This window comes from Nannospalax galili, unplaced genomic scaffold (genome assembly GCF_000622305.1).
Source record: "Nannospalax galili isolate Female #2095 unplaced genomic scaffold, S.galili_v1.0 scaffold52, whole genome shotgun sequence".
In the NCBI taxonomy this organism is placed as follows: Eukaryota; Metazoa; Chordata; class Mammalia; order Rodentia; family Spalacidae; genus Nannospalax; species Nannospalax galili.
The window spans coordinates 3128664-3151244 of NW_008334003.1; the positions used below are offsets into that span (position 1 = coordinate 3128664).

At 40.7% G+C, this 22581-nt stretch overlaps 1 protein-coding gene across 12 annotated transcripts in view; it reads right to left on the reverse strand.

Moving 5' to 3' along the window:
- Elavl2 (ELAV like RNA binding protein 2) overlaps nt 1–22581 on the reverse strand; it is a 155745-nt gene that overhangs the window by 59121 nt on the left and 74043 nt on the right. For 6 of the 12 annotated variants that reach the window (XM_029561533.1, XM_008828939.3, XM_008828941.2 and 3 more), the window contains exons 2-3: nt 11031–11121; nt 8085–8328 (exon numbers count right to left, since the gene is read on the reverse strand). In XM_029561533.1, coding sequence (XP_029417393.1) covers nt 8085–8328; nt 11031–11102 — 316 coding nt within the window. In that variant the 5' untranslated portion in view covers nt 11103–11121. The remainder of the gene's footprint in view (nt 1–8084; nt 8329–11030; nt 11122–22581) is intronic. The other 6 variants (XM_029561534.1, XM_008828942.2, XM_008828946.2 and 3 more) reach the window with 1 other exon arrangement.

Consider the following 22581-nt stretch of genomic DNA (forward strand, 5'->3'; position numbering starts at 1 on the left):
AAAAGGAGTGGCCAATGGTGTCGAAATACATTCTAAAACTTTAGAAGAAACAAGTTAAAGAGTTAAAAAAAAAATACAAATTAAGCAACTGCATGCAGATCTAACAAATCAAATGACATTCACAAGTAAAGTGCCAGAAAATATTTGCTCAAGTTGACCTTTTCACTAAAGGGTTTCCATAGCTTAGAATTCAGCTGCATAGCACACTCTGCTTAAAGTCAGCAAGCAAAAGGCACTCAAAGGAGGCTGACAAGTTCCAAAGCACACAGCTTCAATGATCAAGTGGTCTGTTAAGGAATATTTAAATATTTCAATGGAATTAAAAATGTTCCACTCCATTCAGAATTTAGGCAAAGTGAGAAAAACAAAGTAGTTCTATCATAGTCAACTAAGTAAGATAGTGACAGTTTTAAAAAAAAAAAAATCAAAAGGTGAGGCTGGAGAGATGGCTCAGCAGTTAAGAACACTGGCTGTTCTTGCAGAGGACCCGGATTCGAATCCCAGCACCCACATGGCAGCTAACAACTGTCTGTAACTCCAGTTCCAGAGGATCCGACAGCCTCTTTTGTCTTCCATGGGCACTGCACAACATGGGTGCACTTACATGCAGCCATAACACTCATACACATAAAATAAAAATAATAAATATTTTTTAAAATCAGAAGGTTTATTTTGTACTACATTATAAAAAGGGGGGTATATAATTCAGTTTCATACCTGAAGAAAAACATCACCCTAAAATAGTCCACTGTTACATAAGTATGCGTGAGCTTAAGACAAGTGAGAATCAACAGGTGCAGAAGGGCCCTCTTCTCTCCTTTCCCCAATGATGATGCTCCCCATCCTCCCCAGGGAAGAATGGCCTCTATGGTTAGAGATAGAGGACATGAGGCACGGCCACATAGGCACGCCTGCTAAAACAGCTCTTCTTCCATGTGCATCCCCAAGCTAAGACCCCTCATCTAACTACTTCCATTTTCATTTGTTTTCTGTGCTTATATACTAAACCTAACAGAAAGGTCTTCATGTCTGACATTAGCATGTATATATGCAGTTATACTTGACTTTAATTTTTAAAAAGTTGTAGTTTCAGTAATTTTTTCTACACTGATCAACACTGACATTAAAAAAAAATGTTCCTTAAAAATATTTAGTTCAGCTGGGCATGGGGGTGCTTGCCTTTAATCCCAGTACTCAGGAGGCAGAGGCAGACAGATTCCCATTGAGATCAATGCCAGCTGGCCTCCATATCAAGTTGAGGCTAGCTAAGGCTACAGGGAGACCCTGTCTCAAATTCAAGGACTGAACAGATGGCTCGGAGGTTAAGAGCACTTACTGCTCTTGCAGAGGACCTGTGTTCAGTTCCCAGGACCCACATTAGGAGATTTGTCATTACCTGGAACTCCACTTCCAGGGCCTCCAACACTGTCCCCCGCCCACCTCCACAGGCACCTGTACACATCTGGTGTAAACTCATGCATGTATATATAGACACATACACAGAAAATAAGCAGACGTTAGAAAATACCTAGTTCAGGATTGGGAGATGGTTGTGTGGGCAGCAAAAGTACTGGCTCTGTGAGCATGTGGACTGAGTTCGACCTCCAGCACCATGTAAAAAGTCAGCATGGGGGCTGGAGAGGTGGCTCAGCAGTGAAGAGCACTGGCTGCCCTTGCAGAGGACCTGGGTTCAGTCCCAGCACCCACAAGGCAGCTAACAACCATCTTTAGCTCCAGGGGATCTAATGTTCTCTTCTGGCCTCCATGGCGTTGCATGCAGTGGTGCACCTACACACATGCAGGCAGAACACACACACATAAAATAAAAATACATTTAAAAAAATTAAAGTCTGGCATGACCAAATCCCAGAATTGAGGGCCAAAGAAAGTCAGATCTGAAGAGTTCCCTGGTCAGCCAGCTTAGTCCAATGTGCAAACTTCAGAGCACTTCCAGTTCAGTAAGAGGCCTATCTCAAGACAATAATGTAGAGAGCGATTGGGATGTCCTGCTCCAGCCTCCCCAGGCATACACAGGAGTGCATATACACATATATTCATGTGTATGTACCACACACACAGACACACACACACACGATACCCAGGTCAAAACTCTCTCTCTCTCTCTCAAATGAATTCAGAGGCCCCTTTCCAAACTTTTGTAACAAGCTTCTGCAATATTAAGTTTTAAAGTGACCAATAAAAATTGGCTTATAGAATGGAAAAAGGTGCATGAAAATAAGTATGTTTAAAGATATATTGATTTGAAAAAACCCACAAAGTTTTGTGGTTAGTGATGCTTCAAATTTTCATCAGAATTTCACAGATTTGTTATCAATTGTGTTTTATATAAATTTAGCCACTAAAACCTAAGAATAAACCCACCTGTATTGGTTTCTAGTTTGCAGGCTAGCCAAGGATTCCTAACGTGTTTGTCCCTGGGCTGCCACGTTCCCTTTCCTGCAAGACACACGCCACGCCCTGCTACCTCTATGATTAAGAAGTACACGTCCCCAGTGAGCATCTACTAATTTAATGCCTCCCACCCCTCTTGTTGTCAACCACTTGTCCTTGAATTCTTGATCACTTGATTCGACGGATGCCTATCTCGTCAGCTCAAGATAACTCAAGTCCAGAACTGTACCTTCACATTAACAGTGCTTATAATGAATGACTTCATCCCAGCAAACAAGTGTTATTAAATTTGAAGGTACCCATTAGACTAATAAAATACCATTTATCTGTTTTAATCCTGCGGATTTAAGATTCTATTTCTTAAAAAAGAAGAGGAGAATCCTGTTAAAATAATATTTGACAATCATGATGTTCCAGTAGAATAAACAAGGATAAAAACCAACTTTAAAGTTCTCAGGAGACTAAGAACTCTCAAATAAGAAGGATTTGACTACACATGCCTAAGGGGGTGCAAACAGAAGCACTGGTGGCCATGCAAGGTGCTGTCTACTCAGAAACGAGCAGCATCTGCAAGGCCTCTTTGGGCCTCCCGAGCCTCTACCTGTCTGCTTTGGATGTGGTCTCTTGTTTTGTCACCAAACTTCTAGTCTGCAGCTAACGCAATCAGCACTGAGGATACTCTCAATTCCAAATAAGGCTGAGGTACCAAACCAAGGTCAACAAAAACCAGCACTCATTAGCTGAGGCCCAAACTATAATTTTCCAGCCCTTGTTTTAGAAGGAAGGAAAGGTTAGCGTTACAGAAAAATCTATCACTGAGTTTTGGAAAGTGAATTATATGGGGGGGCAGCGGGGAGACCCACACATGGTGATCAATCAGTAAAGACAGCTCCATGAGTCTGAAATTCAACATCTCTAGTCCTGGTCCCCATGAATTAACTCAGAGACCAATGCTCACAAGAGGGCACTTGAAGCTTGCCATGAATTAGGCATCACAACTACCACACCTAGCACATCCACATCAAAACAGATACACCTGGAAATCCCTGCTCTGTCTTCCCGAAGAATGTTTAGGAAAATCCATGGATAACTCAATCACCTAGTACATTCTGAGCCTCCCTACAGAGATTGCTAGTCAGGATGTATGGGAGGGCCTATTTTCTGGCAATCGCTGTAAATGATTCCAATGCAGGTGACTGGGTGACCACACCTCAAGAAACCCCTATGATTCTCAAACTGTTGGGGCTTCAAAATTAGTTGGGGAGCTCTTTGACCACAGATTCCCAAGGCATCCTGAATCCAAAACTGGTTTATTTAAACTCTCCCCAGATGTTGTCAGACTTGGGGAATCAGTGCACTAAAACACCCAAATTCACAACCAGAGATCCTGTTTTGAGAGAAGCATGAATGTTCTTGTTGTGAACCCTTCAGTCCTCGACCTCAAAAATGTTCCATTCCCTTCCAAAGAAAATACCTTCACCAGAAGATGTCCCCCATTGCTAGTGCCATCAAAGTTTGTTGTTTCTAGCTACAAATTCATTAGTTTATCCTGTGGTTAACTTTTAAAGGTAGCTCAGCCAGCAAGGAGGAAGCATCCGTGTAAAGAAATCAGAAAGTTAGAACCCTGGCAAATGCTCTGCACTTCTAAGAGCTGAGGCTTTGGATAACCCATTCCACCAACCTGGGCCTCTCATCACTTGAGGCTATAAGGAGGGAAAAGGCCAGCTAGGTCACTTCCAGGGTTTTTCTAGCTCTAACCCTGGACCTATTCATTCCCTGTATCAGAAATCCATTTCACTCCTCTAGAATGGAGAATCAGCAGGTATCAACAGCTCTCTGGTGTATTTACCAACTAAAGGGGATGATGGACCAACATCAGCTAAGCTGTACACCAACAGTGATTTCCCATGATGAACACATAAAGCTGGGCACAAGCCCAAAGGAAAGCCTGACAAACACAATAAATAGAATGTAGGCTGGCAAGATCACTATATTTGCTTCTGAAGACATTTCTTAATAGACTTCTCTAATCCTCACTATCAAAATACTAATACTAATTTGCTTTGCTAACACTGACATAGTCTGAAATATTCTAACTAGACAGCTTTGTACCTGATTTATAGTTTTCTAATCATCAAGATTTAAGAAAAGTTTGTGTGTTATATATACATGTTCATGTGTATGTGGGTGCATGTTTGTGTGTATGGAGGCCAGAAGTTGACACTGGGTATCATCTTCAATCATTCTCTACCCTACATATTGAAGCAGGCTCTCTTGGTGAACTCAGAAACTTGCAAATCTTGCTAGTCTAACCACCTTGTCCCTGGGTTCCCTCACCTCTTAATTCCTAAGTGCTGGGATTGTAGAGAGGCATCCACATCCACCTGGCATTTACATGGTGCTGGCGAACTGAACTCTGGTCCTCATGCGTGTCCTTTACCCAGAGACATCACTAGAGCCCCATGAAAAAGTTTTGAATACCCCAGAGAAGTGAACTGTAAGATCAAAATATAAGAGTCAGGCCAATTATTCTGTAGGAGATGGATAATTTAAAGGGACCAAAGAATTCTTACCTGTGTCTAAAATGTGTAGTGAGAAGCTACATAATACAGCTGAAGCTCAACTTCACAGGACAGGTCCAAATCCTCAAAAATTCTTTCAAAACCTTTCTGGAGGTAAGATAAGCCTAATGGGGCTGGAGAGATGGCTCAACAGTTAAGAGCACTGGCTGTTCTTGCAGAGGACCCAGGTTTGAGTCCCAGCACCCACATGGTTGGCTAACAACTGTTCTTAACTCCAGTTCCAGAGGAATATGACATCCTCTTCTGACCTCTGTGAGCACTGCTTGACACGGGCACGCTTACATTCAGACACATAAAATAAAAATTTTTAAATTAAAATTTAAAAAGTGGAAAATTTTTGGATAAAAAGATATGCCTATTTAGCAAAGTACAGGTACTCAGTTTTGATAGTATTAAGTAGACTATTCTTTTCAATACAAATATTTACACAATTTATGCTTAAAAGTTTAATCTGTTAGAGTCTGTGGGAGCATTTAACCTATAGTAAAACAATGTCAGTAGGGCCAATCAAAGCCCCTACAGTAGGGTTACAGAGTCTACTCAACTTTTTTTTTATTTATTTTTATTATTTTAATTTTATGTATATATGTGTACTTCCTGCATGCATATAAGTGCACCTGTATTGTGCAATGTCTGAGAACATCAAAAGAGTGTCAGATTCTCTGGAACTGGAGTACAGACAATTGTTAGCTGCCATGTGGTTGTTGGGAATTGACTGCAAGAGCAGTCAGTGCTCTTAACCATTGAGCCATTTTTCTCTAGCCGCCAACTTTTTAACTTATACCCCGTATCAGTGCATTCAATCTATGATCATACTTATTATCACTGACATAATCAGGTCAGGGGAGAATTTCAGATTAAACTGCCTGGTAATAACTTAAAATAATTTTGAGTTTTTGTACTTTTTAAATCTTTTATAGTGGCACACACCCTGAGAAGCTGAGGCAGGAGGACTGCCAGTTCCAGAACAGCCTGGGCTATACAGCCAGGCTCTGTCTCTAAAATACAGGGGGAGGGAGGGAGTGCAAGGGGGAGGGGAAGAAAATGAATGTATCTTTTCCTCCGGTGCCCACTGTGAGATTTCATGGCTACTGTACTTGCTGACCAGATTTTTGACAGAACTGCACCATCATGGAGAATTCCATAACTGAAAGGACAATGGGGGGGGGCAAAGGGAACACAAACATCAGCTCCATTTTCATCATCGCTGTCTCAGAGCAGTCACGTGTTCCTCTTATCATTGTTTACCACACTGAAGTCAGAAAGCCAATGGTGCAAAGATGGAGAACTCCAATTTATCCATTATGCCATGTAATGGTCCTTAAAAGGTTTATGGAGGAAGAAGGTAATTTAAATCTGCCCAGGAAAAGAATTGGAAAAATCTCTGAATGTTTTCTATGGCAAATGTCTAATGACGGATGAATGATTTGCCTAACAGTCTCATTTACTACTCTCAGTATCGTAACAAAGAAATGGGATTTTTACATACTATTCAAGCACCTTCCTTTTATAATAGTAGGTGTAGCCACTGAGCGATTGAAAAGAAAGGAGAGCTCTATATTAGAGCCTGCATGCCGTTAGCTTATTGTACCACTTATTTCTAGAAGTCCACAAAAATCCGCATGCAAAGGATATTGTTTTACTAAAATAAAAGATAAAATCCAATATCAGGACAGTTATCAGGTCTTTTGCTTTTTTACATTCTCTATACTAATTTCATATACATTGTTTGTGTCATTTTGCAAAAGAAACTGAAAAAGGTCAGGGATACAGCTCAGTGACAGAACCCTGTCTAGTGTGTATGATGTCCTAGGTTCAAGCCCCAGTACACACACACACACACACACACACACACACACACACACACGTACACAGAGAGGAATAAACTGCAAAATGTGATCTCTCAGAGCAACAGTAGACTGAAGAACCGCCCTGGTTCCAGCAGGATGAAAAGTGAAACAACCTATTAGTAAAATATGATTACTCAGTCTGTGCAGACAACAATCCACTTTTCCTGACTTGAATGAAAAAGCTCCCTGTAGACTTCAAACTATACCTCAGGAAACAGGATAGTGAGGCCAACCACAGACACTGGCTCCAGGAACTTACCTCAAGATTTTGTGGAATAGGAGTCCTGAGGCCTTGATGCACAGCAGCTCAAAGTACCGATAAGGAAGTGCAAAGTGTCTTCAGTGCAATCCCTTTCTCTGTCCTCCACCTCATCTCATCGGAGGACACCTCAAGCCAAGAGCTAACTTGTGCACAGTCACATGACTAGTTAAATATTCGAACTCCTGGACTCATACTTCATACTGCTTCTAGGAATGTCTACTCATTTCAAATATTTAATTTGACATTTTTGGTTACAAGCCGTGTAGAGCAATTGTACACCCCACCAAAGTTAACACCACGAAAGACCCCCAGGGTCCGTCTACACTTAATGCCATATGGTTTTAGTGTTTGCAAACAGCTCCAGTAGGAAGCATCAACTCCTGTCCCAGGAACATGCTCCTTAATTAGGCTTTGGAATAAATATTTAATTCAACTTAAAAAAAAATAAGATTTTCAACTACCCAATTTTGAAAATGTGCCATCGCCGAGACCCAATTATTCATCCTTCCCTCCTTATCTCTACAGTAACAGTGATGCTCTTAAGTCATTATCTTCTTTTCTTTGTTAGGAACAGAATATCAAGCCGTATTCTCAAATTCTATCAGTACAATGATAATGTAAATATTAGCAATTATTTTATAGTACACACTATAAGCTGAAGGACTAAAGAGGCTTAAGGGAAAGAATATTTTAAGTTTCTTTTTTCCTCTCTCCTCAAAACAATATTCTTAAAGCTCATTTTTGAAATGTTCAGTAATGCAATCTCAGGGAAACTAAAAAAATAAATAAATGAGATACAGCCCCCCAAAGCATTTTATTCCTTAAAAAGAAAAACTTGAAACCACTTTCATATTGCTCATAGAGTAACAGAAAATCTAGTCACATGAAATTTCAGCACTGAATGACTTACACATTTATTTTCTCGTATCTTGACATACAGTCCTTTAAATGTGAATCACCTACATTAAAACTACATACCTGTTATTTTGTCTCTTACAAGTTTACAGGACTCTATTTCACCAATGCTCCCAAAAAGACTCTTTAGCTCCTCCTGTGTCATGTTCTGAGGAAGGTAGTTGACTATGAGGTTGGTCTTGCTATCCTCTGTGTTTCCAGAGTCAACTGGTGAGGAGCAGTTGTTGTTTATGGTAGTAGGACCATTGGTTGTGTTATTGCAAGTTGGCCCATTAGACAGTTGTGTTTCCATGGCAGCAATTACCTGCTAAAAACAGAGAAAATAAGAACTGTCAGAATTCATATTTCACAACCTATTAGAGATTCCACCCAAGAGTTTAAACACTTGTCACTAAACACATCATTCTGCTGAAATTACAATAAAGCTTCAACAGAAAGTACATCATCTATGCTAATCATACTCATATTAAGCTATTCAACTTAAGACTTTCACATACATATGGCATACATGCACATAAAGAGAAGTTAAATCTTAAACATTTTTTTGAATCACATTCTTGGTCTACTCACACTCACTCACCTGCAATGTCCACAGAGGAGGTAATTTAGTACCAAAGGGCACAGAATTGAACCCTGACTAAGAATCATACTAGAAAATGAAAGTGCTTAACATGCTGCCAGAGACACGACCTACTAAAGTCTGAAGAGTTTTCGGCAGCCTAAAAGGCTCAATATTTTAAATCTGACAGGCATCCAGTAACACAATCAAAGAGCAAAGGTACTTTCAAAAATAAAAATTTGTCAACATGTACTGTTTTGGTTACATATTGAAAATGTTTTTGGTTAACAATGTCTTGTGTACCGCTATCATTGGTAAGAAATAAGAAAAGTAGATGTTATATGTTCAGGAGTGAAAAGGATTTGTAGGTTAACTTGGGAATGAAACTATGAATATCTATCCACCTTTGTAGACTCTGTTTAGTCATTCTTGTCAATTTGGCAGCTGACGACCAACAACAAGGCAACTGATCTACACGATTAAAATGAAGATCTTCGAATAATTCAGGATGATATTTTGCCTTGACTCTGATTTTAAGAACCAAAAACACATACCCAGTTCACCAAAACAACAATACATACCAACTTCAAGCAGACCAACAAAAGACTGTTGAAAATACAAGTAATAAGGTGTCCATAAACCAAACAGATCAACAGCAGAGTTGGGGAAAATGGTCTCAAACAGTTTGAACTACTCTAAACATCACTTATTAAGCAAATTTGGGTTTGTTTTCCTAAAAATCAATCCTATGGTCTTTGAACAAAAGAGTCACAAACCATAGCCTCAAAAATGTTCCAGAAGCATATTCTAGTAACTAACTTTGGGCAGCCAAGACTAGGGAGAATCCAAAAATCAAAGTATCAAGAAAAAGATTCCACTTCATGTCTCATCCAATGTCTCTCTCAGCTCCCCAAAGAACTGCTTATACCTGAAAACTCTGAATGATTGGAATGCTAGCTTTCAGGAAGTTTTAAACATAAGAAACACAAAGAATTTAATACTAAGAAAAAAAGCAAAGTAGAAGGAAAGAGGGCTGGTTATAAACAGGGGAAAAATGTCTCTTCAAAAGCAAGTTGCCTAAGAAAAATAGAAGGGCGTATCTACGAATAAGAAACCTTTACTGCTTGGAGATATCCATGTAACAGGCAGCACCCAGAAAGACAGTCGGTAGTCTCGTCTACTGACCAGACTCATAGACTGGCAAGGGGCAAGACACCGTGCTGTAAGGATAAAAGCAAACTCAACCCAGAGTAGTTAGGAAACATTAAACAACTTGAACCTCTCTACAACGTCATCTCTTTGAAGAAACAGCATTTATTCCCCCCAGGATTTAAGCTACTTTTCTTGGGTAAATAGTCTCAACAAATACTTGTGGAAATAAAGAATAATCCATCTTTGGGTTGTCTGTATAAAAAAAATTCAGGATATGGGTTTTATTATAATTAACAAATATACTTGCAATTGAGAAGGGAGGTTTCAGGTTTCCTAATAAAGGGTAACTGCTCCAGTCTGCAGAGGGTTGGCTGAGAAATAATTACTCTTTTCACAGCAAATTCTTGTAGGGTGACCTCTGTTTAGTATTCACAAAAATAAAGATCTCCAAGAGGAAAGTGGCCAAGGGCTACTAAAATAATCTACCACTCAAATGTTAGGGCATGTGTAAAAGCCTGAGCACCCTAAATGTGAGATTTGGGCTTAAAGCTCATTGGGATGGAATTTGAAGTAGACAGTGTTCACCGAGTGAAATTAGCAGATCTAGCAAGGACAACAAACACTCCTCACTTAATTGCACATTTATTTCCCTGTTCAGGTGGCAAGAATGAGCTCCTAAGCCAACATTCAAGTGAACAGCTGCAGTGAGCTGTGTGCACTGAACATTACAGCATCTCTCTGCTATAGGACCATCTGCTCAAAATGAAATGATACTAATGTGCTATATTTTACAAATAATGCATATTCCATTGATAGGCTCAACACAACTGTTCAGAGAATGCACAGTCTTTCAACAGTTACTGGGCAAATAATTTTCAGCCAGATTTACAATTTCCAAAAACTTTTTTAGAATCAGGAATTATAAATAACTTCAAAATGTAGTAACCAAAAAAATACATAGTAAACAGAATGTAAAGAATTACGGTAACAGTATTCAGACCATACCAAAACTTTTGTTTTTAGTTTTTTTTTAAAAAAAAGCTTGTCACTCTTTTGAATCTGCACTAAATCCTAATTTCAATTATTAAAAGTTGTTACATACAAGAGCACGGTTCTAATCTACATATACCACCACGGTTGAAACTGCAATGTGCTTTAAGTCTTAATGATAGCCATACCGTAATAGGTAAGAATGGTTAGTATGCCAAATTAAAGGTTCAAGTGTTTGGTATGGCCTCGGCACTTCCGCAACATGCTAAAAAAAAAAGCCTACAGAATTTAAGAAAAATCCCACAGACCCCGGTCCAAGGCTCTGCTGCCCACGAACCGCTTCTAAGCAGAGAAGCCACATCACACAGTCTGACTGCCATGTTAGTTTGGAGTTGCCGTCTGCAATATGGACACAGAAAGTACCACACGTTAGAGGAGCACGGTAATGCAACAAGTCAGCGCACAAAGTCACAGTGATTCTTCATACCCCAGCGGGGCCATGCAGGGTGTAACCGAATTCGAGGCAATTCCAATCTAATCCTTCCAAAGTTACTTTAACATGTAGTTTTCTTGCACAAATGTAAGCATTTTTAATCAAGAGCCTGACTTTAAAACAGTATTAACTAGTTATCTTGGCATCTAACCTCAAGAACTACCTTAAATTCCATCCCAAAAATTAAAATAGAACAAAATGAAAATACTATCTATGGTCCTCTCTCCTATGGATGTGGGAGAAGGGAGGAAATGTGGAATGAAAGCTCAGTGAGAAAAGCAATCCAGCGTTCACAGGTGAGTGCTCTGATCAAAGCACGTTCTCCAGAGTATCAAAGGCATGAAGAAAAGCTGTATTGTCACCCAGTTGCATTACACTGCAAATGACCCTTAATCCTGGAACTTCAAATTAAAAGTGAATCAAAACCCCATGAGGTTATTCTGTCACTAATGTCAAACTAGTCTCTGGCAGTCTGAGAATTGTTCACACAAACCAAGAGGCAGTAAACCAGCATCTTTCAATTGAAATAACTGGACCAATAAATAAGATTGTTTGGAGCAATGCTTGTATAGGATGTCAGCTTTGTCCCTGAACAAAAATCAACTGAACATTTTTAATAGGTAAATTGCAAACCCAGCATGAGGCCTCCAATATAGTTAATGGGCCATTTACCACTTATTATAGCTTGCCCAAATATTAAACAGAGAGCCATGATATTGGCACAAAAGCCAAAGTTTACTTTTTAGCTATATATGCAGTGCTTTAAATGACCAACATAGCAACCAGAAAGCTTAGGCTCTGGAAATAGTAACCAACAAAGAAAAGCTGAAAATGTCTCCTTAGGTTTTTATAACTTTTCATCTTTAGAGTTAAGCCTGGCTGTACACAATTCACATGAAATATAAACATGGGATGGTGGTCTCTGGCACCTATCAAGGGTTTTAACATACTCCTCACAGGATGTGTGAAAATGCTTCACCCTTCTTGCCTTCTCCCACTATAGCCAGATTATTCGGTCTGACCTTGTGTTCTCTATTTTATAGAGAATCTACTTACAGTTAAACTGAACCCGGGATAAAGTAAAGTGCTATATATCCACCAAACAGTTTGACATGAACCCAACTGTGAGGAGGGAGGACCACAACCAACAGGTTAAACCAAGGCAAGCTGTACGTCCAGGATACCCTTAGGAGTTGCTACCTAAACAGTCCTCACTAAATAAAACCATAAATTCAAATGTAATGACCTCTATCTCTGCTATCCCCTAGGAGGGGGACACTCACGAGCTAATCTACTGATACCCCTCCTTCTCAAAGCCCCAGAGATGTGAACAATCTCTTTACTGAACTGACAAGGAGGGAAGGCGATGGATGGAAAATGATTCTACCGCACTTTTACATTTCCAGTACCAGACATCTCTCCACTTGAGGCAGACACACACCTTTATGGGAAGTTATAAATAAGCTGCTCACATGGCCCTTACCTTTTTGCTGGCCAACAATTCAGTTACTAAAAATGTAAAGCAACTTCCCCTTCACTTAAGGACAGGCAACTCGGCTCTCCTCAGTCTGCCACAGACAACCAGGCTATGCACTATTTATAGAGTCCACTGGCTCTGAGACTCTTTGGAAAGGAAAAAAGGCCATATTCCAGTGAAACGGAGCCATTAATTTTAAGGCTTAAAAAATGTTTCAATATATGTTCACCTCTTAATTTAGACATCAACTGTGCCATTCAGACTGCTCGTCCTCATGTTATTCTCCACAAGGTAATTTATTTAAAGGCACTTTGGCATAAGTCAGTCTAGAATGTTCTACACCTGAACTGAGCTACAAGAGATAATGGGGAGGCAGTTTATGGGAACACAGATCTTACAGGACATAAGAAAGGCAGTCTCTGTCTTTTCACGGTTGCACAGTTTAAAGGCCATATGGCCTTGTAAAGTGATATTTTTCTTTTTCCTTGGGCTTTGTTTAAATTACACAATTGTCTATGTATTTCAGCATCTATAATTTCTTACAATAATGGAATTCTAAGGCCCTAACTATCACCTCATTTCTCATATCTGAGAAGAGTAAGAATCTGAGGACTCAAACTGGTCCAACAATTTCCTGAGAACAGGAGAAGTTTCCATTTTCCAATCTTCCTCGTAAAACAACAAAAATCCAAAAATAAAGCCAATTAAGGTAACCAGGCTTTTTGCAGTCTTAAAGTCTCTTCTGGCCAGCACTAAATAAGACAGCTAGTCAAAAACACCTTAAACATACTCTGAGGTCTTCATTAAGGTCACCTGGTTTCCAGAGCCTAGAAACCACTTGATGTAGGAACAGAAGTGAGGACACAGTCACAACAGGATGCGGAGGTGGTGGGCAGCTCCTGGTGAGGCTTGTGTGCTCTGTCCCACCACTGCCCTGTCACAGTCATCCTAATGTGAGCTCCTGTGCTGAGGCTGAGGTTTAGCAGTACAGCACATGCTGAACACGAGATGAGTCCTGGGTATGACCCTATCACTGCATTTAGGGAGAAAAACTGATAAAACCAATCTGGCCTAACAGCTTTCTCCAAAGAACCTCTAAGGTTCTCCCCCAAAGTTTCCTCCTCCTCCTCCTAATTCACACTATTTCCAGGAAGATTTTCCTAAACCAAACAGCTACCTGCTGCCTGTCAAATTTGAGCACTAGAAATCCAAGACCAACACTGAGCAGTCCACATTCTCTATTTTTACAGCCTGCACCTCAGGGATCTGGCCCCCTCTGTCCCTCAAACAGATCCAGTGTCTTACTCTCTAACTTCGTTCATGCAGCCCGTTCCCTTCCAAGGATTTATATAGACAAAAACCTAGAAAAATTTCTTCAAAAATTAGAGAGTGTAGCACAAACCACACTTCTTTTAATGCATGTAAACTGCAAAGCTCAAGAATTTCATACCAGAGACATCAATGCACATGTACTTCCCTCTTGGGCTCATTTTATCAGCTCTCCTCACCCACAGAGAGCCAAATTCCTGCTACATGGTACAGCAAAAGAAACCATTTATCTTTCAAGTGATCAATTTCGTGATTTTATCTCAAGAACCTGTCACCATCAACTTGCCAACTGTAAAAATGAGGAGGCCAAAACAAATCCCAAAACTTGACAAGAGAGCTCCAAGCCTCTGTCCAGCAGGGTTACAAAGATAATAGCATGTGAGATTTAGGGATCAATTTAGGAAAATGTCAGAGGCAAATGGTAAATGCAGAAAGACTTAAGAAAAAAGATTTTGATACAAAGGAATTCAGAAACCCATCATTCTTAAGTTACAGGTAGTAAATGGTTTTAATATGATACTGACCAGGAAATTCTAAGCAAACATAAACAGTGTCACTAAAATGAACCACGGCTAGAGGCAAGGACAAGCCTCTGTCTAAAGTGCCCAGTTTGGATAGAGTGGCCTTGGACTCCACACTTACTGAAGCTAAGAGATGCTCAGTGTCAGTGGCAAACCACCAGGGCAGAATCAACACAGTGACTTCCCTCTGGCCACATCATGACTTTAAATACCATGTTCAAGTTAGAAGGTTAAAGAAGACATTTGTCTCTAAAGTTTAAATGCTAAAGTGAGGTGGGAAGAAGGAGAAGAAAAAACTCAAGAAACATCTTCCTTTGAAGAACTCAAGGTAGGAAACAAGCCAGCGACATGTGCAGTGAGGTGCATGAGGACAACTAGGTAAGAGCTGGTGGCATACTGGGAGACGCCATCCTGCAGTGAATGCTGCTTCATCCTACTGGTGTCACTAAAATGGCACCCAGGGTCATGATACATTGCTGTCTTTACTGAACTAAGCAAAAGAGTATTCAACCAAGCTCTGTAATCCCGGGATAACCTATCAGTTATAAGGATGAAACATTAGTCTGTTTTCTTTAAACTTCTTGGCTTTGTGATTCCTAAAATAATTTGTGTTTTTAAGTTTCATAGGATTTCCTGGGTTCTAAAATTCCTAGTAACTCTCTACCCCACCCTGCACCACTTTATCTTAGCAGCTCCACAGATTCTTCAACCTCAAACTTGCATGTTTAGCCTTAGGATTAACAAAGGTCAAAGAGATGCCAGAGACACACACTAAACAGCTGCAGGATATCGCAGTAAGAACATTCTTTAGCAGCAAATACCATCTCTTGGCCATTTATGGCTTCTATACACAGTCTCTCTTGATGCCAATCTTCCTAAAGGTTGAGTTCCAGAGCTGGCAAGAGAAAAAGCTTTGAGGTTAGCCAATTAAGATGAATGCAGGGCTCCAAGTCCTTCCCTGTACTCTGGGTTCATTACAAGTGCCCACGTTTGGTCAATGGGAAAGCAAAGATCAATGAAAAAGATGTGCTTACCCCTTCCCTTCTCGCTCTTCCATTCAAAAAATTTCTTCATGCACCTCCCACGAGCTAAGGGAAGTTTTAGATACTTGAGATACTGCAAGAAAGTACTTGAGTGTACATAGGCAACGAGAGATGTGTGTGGCAAGATCAAGAATAACATAGGGCTGGAGAGATGGCTCGCACTGGTTAAAAGTACTCATTGCTCTTGCAGAAGACCCAGGTTCAAATCCCATTCCTCACATGGTGACTAACAATGGTCTATAACTCCAGTTCCAGGGGATGTGATTCCCTCTTCTGCACGACACGAGTATACTAAATTTCTTCATGCACCTCCCACGAGCTAAGGGAAGTTTTAGATACTTGAGATACTGCAAGAAAGTACTTGAGTGTACATAGGCAACGAGAGATGTGTGTGGCAAGATCAAGAATAACATAGGGCTGGAGAGATGGCTCGCACTGGTTAAAAGTACTCATTGCTCTTGCAGAAGACCCAGGTTCAAAATCCCATTCCTCACATGGTGACTAACAATGGTCTATAACTCCAGTTCCAGGGGATGTGATTCCCTCTTCTGCACGACACGAGTATACTTACATACATGCAAGTATAACACTCACACATAAAATAATAAAAATTTTAAAAAGAATGAACACATATAGGAAAGTAGTGAAAAGTTAGAGAAAGTGTGCTTTGGAATTAACGACAATGTACAGCAGAGGAGGGGGACTGTGAATGTGGAGACGAGGGTGGTGGTCTCACATTCTGACAGATCTCAATGAGAAGCTTTAAGTCAAGATTCCAAAGAGAAGTGAGCTAACAGCTATGTCGGGAGAATAAAATCCTGCCCCCAAATGTCCACACCCTATTTCCCCCTCAAGTCTGAATATATGTTACATTACAAAGAGGAAGTAAGGTTGCAGACAGAAATAAGGCTGCTAATCAACTGATTTTATTCAAGTGAGTGCAATGGAACTCAAGGGTCCCTACGAGTGAAAGAAGTGAACAGGAAAGCCTGCGTCACAGAGACACAGCATCAGAACCTCATAGTCTGTGGCTGACTTTGACTGGGGCCACCAGCCCAGGCACATGGGCACCCTCCATCAGGTAAAATAGAAACCTTTCCCCAAGCACCTCCAGAGAGAATGCAGGTCCTGACAACAGCTTCATCTTAGCTGGCTGAGACTCACTTTGGACGGACTTCTGTCAGACAGTAAACACATATTGTGTTAGGCCACTAAATTTACAATGATTTGGGACTTCACAGAAAATAAATGCAGACCCCACAGGAATATCTAGAAGAGATATTCAAGACAGGGCAAAGTTAGTCTGCTGTCTAAAACAGGGAGAGTAGGAGGAGATGAGTCAGAGGCAATCAGGCATGCCACATAGGGCCTTGAAGGCCACCATAAGGAAAGAAACACGGAGCAAGAGGTCCTCTAAAGACTCACTGTGTGGGTTAGTAGACGGCTCAAGTGTAGAAGCAGTTAGGCCAGGAAAGGAGCAGCTGCAGGAGAAGTGGAAGTTTATCAATGACTCTGATCAAGGTGATGTCAGGAGAAAAATCATCAGATTCTACATACACTCAGGAGGAAACACATTTCTGAAGTGTTATACTTTAATTATATCAACAAGCTGCTAAATCCACCATCAAAAACACTGGTCTACATTCCAACTGCTTGCATTCAAAGAAATCACCAAAACATTTACTATGTGCCAGGGACTAAGAATAGAAGATGAATGAACAAAAGATGAGCCTATAGGGAGAGCTGATCTTAATTAAAGGAGACAGTCCTCGAAGGAAACCCAACATACAAAATACTGACTTTGTAATATTAAAACGGGTTATTCTCTGTATATATTCTTTACAAAAGAATTTAGTAATTAATTCACTTAATAGCAAATATAAAATCAACATTCATTTAACTTTATAGATACAACCAGAACTGGGTATAGTGGCATAGGCCTGTAATCCCAGACCTCTGGAAGCCAAGCTTTGAACTATGAATTCAGAGCCAGTTTGGGCTACTTGGTAAGAACCTGTCTCAAAACAAAGCAAAACAAAAACCAAAGAAATTATGATTTGTAATATAAGAGTCCCTGTAACGCATTCAAAATTCCAAATAAGAAAATCTCAAACAATCCCCGGAAAGCTTAAAAATACCATTTAGTAAATGGTGTTTATTGAAATGGAAGCAAACTCATAAGTGTATTCTTCAACAGAGCCAGTCATCTCCCTCTGGGGTAGTGAAGCTGAGGGCTAACTCGGTCTTGGTTACAGTAAAAGCTAACTTCTGATGACGAACCAGCCTCTTCTCATTCTTTCACTCCAACCTCAGTAGGCCTAATTAATTTCCATGTGCTTATTGGGCTACAGAGCCTAAAAAGGAAAGTATAACAAGGGTAGAGTCAGCAGCTTCTTCAATTTTTACAACAAGGTTTTCATTTCATATAGGCAGATCTGAACTGCTAAATTAAGACAGTTAAATAGTAATCAACACAGAAATTGGATTAACTTCGCATTCTTCCATAAAATCACAGCCATCAGGAACTCCCTCAGGATAGCGTAAGTTGTGAAAGGCTGATTGGAAATCCTCAAATTAATCCCAGTAGTTGAGTGTTTTCATTAGGTAGGTTAAAACATAGCTCCTCTGTAGAACAGACGCACTAAAATACACTGTCATATTTACGCTCCAGAACAGGAAAAATGCTTAATCTTAAAGGGAATGTAAAAGACAGGAAGATTTCTGGTCAGAAACAGCATTTTTAACGCACAGGGCCACAGTCCTCCCACCCAGGCACCTAGGATAACATTTTACTCTTCGCTGTCACTTAGTGGGACTTCCAAAAAAAAAAAAATGCTTTAGTGTTTAACCCCAAACAGTTTCTAACAAAATAATAAAGGTTGAAATGTCAAGGAACAGCACAAGCTATATGTATTTTCTTTGTAATACTGCAACTGCAAGGTTACAAGTATTTCTGTAGGACTCTAAAGAAGCTAGAAATTAAGAGCTGTGAAGCCTTACATGGCGTTAAGGCGTCATGGAGGGCAGAGCAGTGGCCTCTTCTTCACCCACAGTAATGGCTTCAGAAACATATTTGTCCGTGAAGCATTTTTCTTTTGATTGACATGTACAGACCCAAGAGGTATATGAATTTAATTCAGTCATAGAAGTATGGATTATTTGGTAAGTTGGGACATCTTAAAAACAAAATCCACACCAAGAAAATTATTTTGTTTTGTTTGGTCCAGCTCTGCTGCCTCCTTCCCAAATGACAGCTTTCTTTGAAACCTGTACACCAGCTAGGAAGAGAGACTTCTTATGGTAATTAAAGTCTTAGATATTTACTGCATTTCAAGAATTTGCATTCGATTAAAGTGTTATTCTTACTTACCCTAATCCCACTGAGGGAGAGGACTGAGGCAGAGTATCACAAGGGCATTTCTAGTCAATGCTCCAAAAAGAAAATGAATCTACACCCTACAGAGGAGGAAGACCTTTCTGTACGTCACTTTACTGATCCCACCCGTGCAGGCCCAGACCACATATCTCCCTCTCCAAGTCAAGGCCCGTCCATCCCCAGCCCACCTCACCCCTCAAAGTGTCTCCACTCAGTCCTACTTCTGTCTGCCTTCCTGTTTCCCAGGCTACCTTCCCATCACTGCTACAAAGCACATGTGAAACGCATGTTTAAAGATACGTAAAGTTCACAGGGCAAGTTCCCCAGGCTAGAACTGAAGGGCGGAGCAAGTGTGTGCGCATGCATATGCAATATAACTGCCTAATTTACCTGCGAACCTACTTCCAAGAGTTTCTGAGAACAGAATCTATTTCCTGCAGACTGAAAAGGGGGAATGAGTACAGACGTAACTGCAGCGATCTGAACCTAAGAAAGTTATCCTGAGGCTCAAACCATGAAGACATTTAGCCCTTGAATTATTTGCACTCAAGAAAGAGAGAAGGGGTTAAAGGGCCTAATTTCTTTAAAAGTTTTCATCATATACAAATGTTATGCAGATAATATGCCAAGGCACTTTACAAACCAAAGTACTTGGCAGGTCCTTGGGGCTGTCGGCACTACTGTCACACAAAAGGAAGACACTTCCTCCGGAGGCTCTCATAGATACCTCACCCGCCACTGAGGGTAAGGCTTGGATAACTCATCCCCAACGCTCCAGCGTCTAATGGGGCAACAGGGCTGCAGAATTCTTCTACAAGTTTCTTTACATGAAATAGGAACACTGCGGACGGAAAGTAATTTTCCTAATCATGACTGTCATCTCCTGTCCTGGGCCTCTGAAGCAGATGCTATGTTAAACTACGTTTAGCACAGTCAAACGGTGACTAAGAAAGATGGGAATTTTTACTTAAATTACTGCAATTTTTAACCCCAGATCTCCAAATGCTATATTTAAATACATAGGGTGCTTATAGTCTAAGTGGAATTACAGTCTTGTCTATTTCAATTCTCCTTACTTTTAAAGGTGCACCCCCACACACACATACCCAAGTACACTTGGCTTTTAGTCATCCCACCTCAGTCTTTCCACCTTGAGCAGCTCAGCTTCTTGGAATTTTAACATTTAGAACTCACCACCATGCCTGGTCCCAGTCCTCTTCTAATTACTAAGTGCTCTGAGGATGAGCCAAGCATTTTCTAATTCCACTTAGAGTTATTAGTGATACAAGTGCAGAGGAAGCATGGACATTTCAACCATCGACAAACTCTGGAATCCAGGCAGACAATGAGCATATCACACAGTGTCAGAGTTGTGACCATTTACAACCAAGGAAGTGACCCAGATACAACCACACAAGGCCATGCATTCCCCTATCATCTTTTCTCCCATCAGGACTGTCAAATTAAACCAACCTGAACTTAAATGCTATTTTATAAGCCTGCAGTAACTGCGGGTTTAGATGTTTAATTAAAAGAAAAATAAGGCAGTCTGAACTCTCCACAGGATTTGCATAATTTTTGCTACAAAAAGAGGTTCCAAATTCTTTTGTAAGAATTCACTGACTAAAAGGGTAAGGAAAAGTAGAGGCAAATAAAAGAAGCTAGCGTTTGTTAATTCCTTATTCTATACCAGGCCTCAAGCAAGATACTTTACAAATAAAATTTCAATGAATCCTCTTGTGTGCTATGAGCTATATACACGATCTTCAATTTACAAATGACCTTCTTTGTGGGGAAGAGGTGTGGAGATGGAACACAGGGCCTAGCATCTACTGGGTAGGTGTTTTTAGAAGTGTGGCACAGCCCAGCCCTCTATTTCTTTCTTTCTTTTTTTATTTTTATTTATTTATTTATTTTTTTTTTGAGACAAGGTCTCCCTGTAGCCCCCACTGGCCTGGATCCCACTATGTAGGCCTGGATCCCACTATGTAGGCCAGCCTGGCCTTGATCTCAGAGATTTGCCTGCCTCTACCTCTCAAGTGCTGAGACTAAAGGTTCCACCATGCCTGGTCCCAGTCCTCTTTTTACTTTTTATTTACTATTATTATTTTTATTTTGAGACAGGGTCTATTCTATGCTGCATAGGCTGCCTTTGAACTCATGATCCTCTTGCCTCAGACTCCTGTGGAGCTAGGATTACAGGCCTGAACCACCAAGCCCAGCTATAAATGAGTATTTCAGCACACAGGTACTAGGAAGAGAAACTGAGATTTGAAACCAGGGCTAGGTGTCCACTATCTAAAGCTTCCTAACTGCTGTTTGCTTCCAGGTTCGCCCCGTCTGTAACCCACCTTCCAATCTCCAGCTACCGTTTCCCCAAAATAGTCAGCATCCCACAACCTTCAGTTTTGCAAGGCTCTGCTGACTCGGTGCTGCCTACAAGGCAACATCTCAGCTTCCCAGTGAGACCTCCAACTAGACCTGTTCCCACCTACCTCTGCATCACATGCCCAGCTCTCCCATGGCATACAGTAAACTAAGAATTCCCAGTCGTTCCACCCACACCCAGGCTGCTTCCCACTGTTACCCAACCTCTTTTCCTCATCTGCCACATCCTCACTACCTGTCTTCTCCTGACTAAAAGAAAAATCCTCAGTCTAAGAGGAGACACACTGCCTCCAGCAAGTATTCTGTGAACCATTAAGGTGGGTCAGATAACGCACCCTGTGTGCTTCTACAAATCTATACCTACCCACATAGTTCTTCCCTATCTTTGACTTCTCAGTCATAAATGTCAAAATAAAGTCATACAAAGAAGATAAATGACCATGAAGGCAAATCAAGGTAGCAAGTAAAATTCTCACTTAACCATGTGGGCTTATATTCTTTGGAAAAAGGAAGATTTTCCTATGAGGAATTATGCACCTGCAGGAGTCAAAGTCATCTAGGTTATTCAAAAGGAGCAGGCTGCCATGGTCCACCACTAACACACATATCCTATTGAGATATAACCACTATTTTAGCACAAGCTCAAGCTTCAAGCTGAACCTCCACCAACAAATCCTATCTGTAAAATGTCACTAAAGCAATGCAAGCCTCGTAACTGAGGCAGAAAAGCGAGATGGATGTAGGGTGTTCTACGGCTACACATCACATTGTAAACTAAGCAAATCTCATCAAGAATGCATAAAGACCACAGCTGAAGTTTAAACCTCTCTCCTCCAGCTAGGTTCTGCTGTGCAAGCACATAAAAGAAGCAATCCAAGACCCAGAGAAAGCTCCAGGACCCACTGGATATGCGGGCACTGTGCCGGACAGGATAACAGAGATGCACAAAACACGTACACTCTACCCCCCGCCCCAGGAGCTTCTTCAGGGCAGCTCTGAACTCCAAGGCGTCAAAGGTATTCAAGAACATCTTTCAGAACCCACAGCCAGGAAGAATAATCTCGCTGGCTGTGCTGTGCTAAATAAAGGGGCAAAGTTACCACGGCTACAAAAGCCACCTCTAATTCCAACATGTTTGGACACATGTGAACAGAAAAGAAATGAGGCATTTGTGTCCCAAGATTTAAAACGCTAGAGAATAGACTGCACATGGCATTCACAGTGCACTTAGC